The sequence below is a fragment of the Frankliniella occidentalis genome, unplaced genomic scaffold (genome assembly GCF_000697945.3).
Source record: "Frankliniella occidentalis isolate FOCC.00 unplaced genomic scaffold, Focc_3.1 Scaffold1, whole genome shotgun sequence".
NCBI classification, from domain to species: domain Eukaryota; kingdom Metazoa; phylum Arthropoda; class Insecta; order Thysanoptera; family Thripidae; genus Frankliniella; species Frankliniella occidentalis.
Window position 1 is genome coordinate 1,291,370 of NW_026267131.1, and position 5,994 is coordinate 1,297,363.

The window sequence follows — 5,994 nt, forward strand, 5'->3', positions numbered from 1 at the left end:
ATTTTACAACTAATAAAATGATTTTTCTTCAGAAATCTTTGAAGAAGCCACGTTCTGGCAAGAAAATATTCAGCCCCAAGGAAGAGTTGCTAGCATACACAATTATGCTTGACTATTTGACTTGCTGTTGTCAAGAAGGGAATCTCTTTCCCCTTTACGAAAAAGCCAAGGATTATCGAAAGAGAAACCATATTGACAAGGTTGATGAAGACTTGGGTTTCTTAGTGGACAAGCTCAAGAGCAAAAGTAAGTCTTGAAATATGTTTTAGTATTGTTTAAAACCATGCCATGTCCTAAACTTTGTTTCTTTTTCCTTAAGTTATCAACCTGAAACAGCTTCATTCTTTGGAACAAATTGTTCTTTCATCGCTGGACCGAATCCCCAGTAGTTTGAAAATGAGCTCCTCCTCTGTTAAGCTTGCTTTGCAAAGGAAAATAAAATCATTTGAAGAGGATGAAAAAAATAGACTTGACAAGTCAGAATACACCTTTGATGCTGAGAGCCCTGAGCCACCCTCAAAGAAATGGAAACCATCTGTTCTAATTTCTTCAAAGCCTAAAGGAAATGTTGTAGCAACATCTAAGAACTGGAGGGAGCAAACAATTTCTCCTACTTTCTTGCCTGAGGCATTCCAATATGAAGATTCTGATGATGCTCATTCCACTGACACTCCGGTAAGATAATCCAAACACTTCATGAATGTGATATAATGATACTTACTGATAAAAGGCTAAATGCCTTTCACAAATGAAGTTGAATAAATCGTAAATTTTAGTACTCCTGCACATGAAATTCTTTTGCTTTGCGCTAACATGTATTTTTGCAGGTGAAGACCTCTACCCCTAAAAAAGAAAATGAATTCGCACCACCAACTACCATTTCTGCCAGTGACAGCAGTGTTGGTCTCATGCAGGTGGGTAATGGTCCTGCCTTATCAGTTCTAATTATTTTCCTCCTCCATTTAATCAACTTTCTTTTTTTCCAGAAAAATATTCTGACTTCTCCATACAAAAGTAAGAAGTCAACTTGGAACTCTTCTAAGTATGTGTCCCCTTCAAAACAACCATTGTCTAAAATTATTCAGGTGAATAAGAAAGTTTTGGACCCAAGAGGAGACAACATGGACAATATATCACGCAACCTGTGTCTACCCAAAGACAAGTATGTTGCCAAGAGTAGCCAAGCAGCTGCCACAAAATACAAATCACCGTTAAAAGCTGCTACACAGTCCTTCGTTCGAAAGCTGCCAGGAAGAAGTCCTCTGAAAGTTGCAAGAAGGAAAGGTGAAAACGCTCGTGAATGTGATTGCATTACTTGTAGACGAGTAATGTGGCCGTACTATTGAGTAAGAGTATCAACTTCAATTTCTTTTAGTTTGTTTTTAAAATGATATAGTATTTCCAGATGTATGGGCATTTGTGAGTTCAAATGCTGTATGAGTTAGGACAATTCCTTGTCTTCATTGGTTGTACTTCTTTATTTAACATTTTAACTTTTAATTTTCCATGTAATTAATCTTTCTCCCAGCTACCTTTTAGTGTACATGTGTCTATTCAATTCATTGTTGATTAGTATGTCATTGTACATAATCAAGTTGATAATTAAAATACCAAACTACTGGAAAAGCCTCAAAAGTAACATTTATTGAATTCCATATGCATTTTTCAAAGTGGAAACATTGGACAAAGTGTTAATAATAGTTACAATAATTCAAATATTTCAATGCTAACTTCATTTTTTCAGGCCCGTCTTGTTAGATGCTGCCTGAGATTTCCATTCATATTTAAACAACTTTCTTTCTGGAACAAAAACTGATTCTAAAGACTTGTGAATGATACCTGATGCAACAGTTTCCATGCCTTCCCTCACTGAAAATGCTTGTCCTGGCAGTATAACCATATCTTTCAGTAAAGTTATGGTTACTGCAGCACTCTCACCAGGCATTATCATATCTGCCTCAAAATCAAATCTAGCAGTAACTTGCCATGTCTCAGAAAATAGAACTTGTATATATCCACGGGTTACCGGTTTAGAACGACCTCCCTCAGATTTGTCAAGAAAATACACTGTTCCTGTGTATTGATTGGATTGTTTCAGCGTACCTCTTGCTGCTAGAAGCATTCCTCTCTTAACATTACTGGCTTTCATTTGCCTCAAGAGCACACCCACATGGTCTCCAGCTTTAGCAGACATAACAGCATTCCGAAATACTTCAATTGTGCTAATCGAAGTGGGGAAAGAAGCACCAAATCCCACTACTTCAGCTTTATCATCTTTTTTGAAGGTTCCTTGCTTAACTGTACCAATTACAACAGTGCCCCTTGACACACTGACCACACTGTCAACTGGCATGATAAATGGAGATGAGTAGTCTCGTTTTGGTGCAGGGACATATGTGTCGAGGGCATCGAGCAGCTTCTTAATAGCAGGCTCTCCTATTTCGGATTGATTTCCTTCTAACGCATACAGAGCTGAACCATGAATAAGTGGAACTGAATCACCAGCCCATCCGAAATTGGTAAGCATGTCTCGAACTTCTAATTCCACCAATTCCTTCAGGTCCTCAGATGCTGTATCTACTTTATTGACAAAGACAACAATATGTTTAACACCTATTTGTTTAGCAAGAAGCAAGTGTTCTGTAGTCTGGGGCATTGGCCCATCATTACAATCGACTACAAGGATAGCTCCATCCATTTGTGAAGCACCACAAATCATATTTTTTAAAAAGTCCCTATGACCAGGACAATCTGTATGCGCATAATGTCGATTTGCTGTTGCATATTCTACGTGAGAGGCATTGATGGTAATTCCTCTTGCTCGTTCCTCTTCTGCCTTGTCAATATCATCATATGATCTGAAGACCGTTGATCCATTGCGTGACAGGTACTTTGTTATAGCTGCAGTAAGAGTCGTTTTTCCGTGGTCGACATGCCCTATAGTGCCAATGTTTACATGTTCTTTCTTGGTCTTGTCGTCTGATTCGTCGGCTTTCGTGGAGAGACGAAGGTTAGAGTTTGCTACTCGCACAGCACGCACTGGTTTCGCACGATTTTCTTTCAAGGCATGCACACTCAAGGGTCCCGCATTCAGAATTTGACACCTCGATTCACTTGTCACAGTCACAAAACTTCGTTTAACTATGTTTTTTGTGAAAGTAGTCGTAATCTTGGTGAGGGTCGCCATCTTGCGACCAGCTGATTTGATATCTTTACAGAAGTGCCACGCCACTTGCGCACCCTGATCTTATTGGTTTGACCTTGCGCAAACAGGTCCAGCAAGCTTTTGTTGTCCTTTAGTAGGTGCACGCATTAATGTTGATTTCGTTTCACGAACATTTCGAAGCTTCATTAGTCTCGATTGAATGAAATACGCTTCAGCTTGTCAACGTTGTCGGCATTGGTTTCTTCTGACGTTGCCAACCTGCTGCAAGTTAGAACTTTGCGGCACGAAAGGTGAGGTGAAAATGACGCTTCAGAACTCGTCCTTTCTTTGCCCGTGTATTTCTTGAGCCCTGTGTCGCAGGTCTGTCACACCCCCAACGAAACTGTCTGTGAGTTAGCGTGTCTCCGGAGCACCTCCTCCCCTCCCCCCTGATCGCCCCCTCCCACGGCACTTCCCGCGTCGTCCCTTTGGTGCTTTGAGCTTTGGTCGGCCGTCGCCTGCAAATGTCGGGCAGATGATTGCCGAGTTCCGGGCGCTCCGGGGTCGTTGCGCAGACTTGGCATGGAGGGCGCGGCGCCCGCACAGCCCTTCGTCGCGGCGCTGGACGTCGGGACGACGTCGATACGCTGCCACATCGTCGACGCGTCGGGGAACGTCATCGCCACCGCCACGGACTCGGTAGGTCCGGCCGCCCTAACCTCTCCTGTCAGTCGGAGCTGCGCAGGTCCTGCGGCCCGCCCTGCCGTCACCTGCCGTGTCCCGTCAGGCAGTGCTGCCAATGCGGCCGCGGCTTGGCATGCCCTGCAGGTGCTCGGGTTCGGGTGCTCCAGGCTTCTGGGACGCCACCGTGTTGCGGCATTTTAAATTGGGGAAAGGGGGGGGGGGTTGTGTTTCGCCCGCACATGTCAGTGACCGCGTTTTAGCGGGTTTCAGAGCGAAATGAGTTACCCATCACTCCATGACAATCATGCGGAGGGGTGGCTGGGGTTAATATCGGCGCACCGTCGCGAGGAACGTATTCCAAAGTGTCGGGACAGTCAAAAGAGCCCAATGGACGGCGGGCAGCAGGTGCCAAAATTAGATGCGCCGGGCAGATAAGTGCCGGGCAGGCGACCCTTGGCGCCGCGCCGCTATCGCTATCGGCGTGGACCCGCGGCTCGGGTGGCGCGGCGGCCCTCGGCAGCGGCCCCGCAGCAGGGAAGGACCGCGCGACGTCACCCTTCCTTCCTTAGGTGGACAACAAGCCTTCGCGCAAATCACCTGTCAAGCTATATATCACCATAAATAAACAATGCACAGCCAATCCCCACCTCAACACTTCCCGTACTGAGACAGCGGAGCATTTTAGAGGTCGGGTATGTCGAGTGTCCGTGAAAATGTATTCAACGACTGCGTTTTCGGTTGCAGGTGAAACTACTGTACCCGAAGCGCGGCTACGTGGAGATAGACCCGGAGGTTCTCTGGGAGTCTTCCAGGAAGGTCGTCGAGGATGCGATCAAGGGTGAGCCTCGCGGGTTCTACTCGTCGCTCTGTGCCTTTTAACTGTATCAAGCGTGTGACATTCTCTCCCCTCCCCTGTCCAGCGGCGGGCCTGAGGCCGGAGCAGGTGACGGCCCTCGGGGTGTCCACGCAGCGGAGCACCTTCGTGACGTGGGACCGCGCGACGGGGAAGCCCTTCCACAACTTCATCACCTGGAAGGACGTGCGGGCCGACAGCATCGTCAGGCAGTGGAACAGCTCGTTCACATGGAGGGTGAGGAGGATGGGCGAGCCAATGTGACAAGCATAATGGACGTTCTCGTGGGTGTAACAACCGACTTTACTCGTTTGCTCTCCGCAGGCGATGCGCTTTGGCGCCCGCTGCCTGTACGCGGTGACGGGCAGCAAGCGCTTCCTCGCGGGCAGCGTGCTGCGCCTGATGAACTCGCAGGTCACCTGCCGCTTCAGCTGGGCGCTCAGCAACGTGCCGGCGCTGCGGGAGGCCGTGGCGCAACGACGGGCCGCCTTCGGCACCGTCGACACCTGGCTCATGTACAAGGTGAGAGGAGAGCGCCCGGCGACGACTTTTTGTGTGGCCGTGAGTCTTGTCGCTAAAGCGGATGTTTTTCTTTTTGGACAGATGACGGCGGGCAGGTGCCACGTGACTGACGTGTCGTCGGCGTCCGCCACGGGCTTCTTCGACCCCTTCACCATGACGTGGGGCTCGTGGGCGCTGGGGCTGTTCGGCATCCCGGAGGACGCGCTGCCCGCCGTGGGCGACTCAGCGGGCGCGCTGGGCGAGAGCGACCCGGCTGTGTGGGGCGCGGCCATCCCCATCAGGAGTCTGGTGAGTATGAGTATGGGTGCCGGGCGGTCGCCGACTTCAAGGCGGAGCAGCACGGCAGTCTGAGCCACACTTGAGTGGCCACGACCTTTGACCTCGCCTCAATGTGCCACAGATTGCCGACCAGTCGGCGGCCGTGTTCGGGGCGTGCTGCTTCAAGCCCGAGCTCATCAAGGTGACCATGGGCACCGGCACCTTCGTCAACATCAACACGGCGGGCAAGCCGCACGCGTCCGTCAAGGGGCTGTACCCGGTGGTGGGGTGGCGGGTCAAGGACGAGCTCGTGTACCTGGTGGAGGGCGCCTCCAACGACACGGCCAACATCGTCAACTGGGGCCAGAGCGTCGGCCTCTACTCCGACCCCGCCCAGTCCTCCGCCATGGCCGAGTCCGTCCCGGACTCTGACGGCATCCTGTTCATCCCGGCCTTCAGCGGCCTGCAGGCCCCCGTCAACGACTTCCAGGTGGGTGAAGCTGACGGCGACCTCTCTGTCGCCCCCCCCCCC

The 5,994-nt window shown here is 49.6% G+C and overlaps 3 protein-coding genes across 5 annotated transcripts in view; 2 read left to right on the plus strand and 1 right to left on the minus strand.

Moving 5' to 3' along the window:
* The window catches only part of LOC113213452 (uncharacterized), a 14,240-nt gene extending 12,605 nt beyond the window's left edge, over nt 1–1,635 (plus strand). For 2 of the 3 annotated variants that reach the window (XM_052263482.1, XM_026432531.2), the window contains exons 4-7: nt 33–246; nt 320–675; nt 828–914; nt 987–1,635. In XM_052263482.1, the coding sequence (XP_052119442.1) occupies nt 33–246; nt 320–675; nt 828–914; nt 987–1,346 (1,017 nt within the window). In that variant the 3' untranslated portion in view covers nt 1,347–1,635. The remainder of the gene's footprint in view (nt 1–32; nt 247–319; nt 676–827; nt 915–986) is intronic. The other variant, XM_052264257.1, reaches the window with a different exon arrangement.
* LOC113213453 (elongation factor Tu) lies at nt 1,617–3,381 on the minus strand. Its single transcript, XM_026432533.2, has one exon. It carries the CDS (start codon nt 3,185–3,187, stop codon nt 1,733–1,735), a length of 1,455 nt encoding a protein of 484 aa, XP_026288318.1. The 5' UTR covers nt 3,188–3,381; the 3' UTR covers nt 1,617–1,732.
* Nucleotides 3,382–3,585: 204 nt separating this feature from the next.
* LOC113213451 (putative glycerol kinase 5) lies at nt 3,586–5,988 on the plus strand (the record flags this gene model as incomplete). Its single annotated transcript, XM_052265414.1, has 6 exons — nt 3,586–3,844; nt 4,574–4,667; nt 4,750–4,919; nt 5,007–5,204; nt 5,286–5,492; nt 5,605–5,988. Coding segments are annotated over exons 1-6 (1,170 nt in total), but the record flags the coding sequence as incomplete, so codon positions are not given.
* Nucleotides 5,989–5,994: the final 6 nt, after the last annotated feature.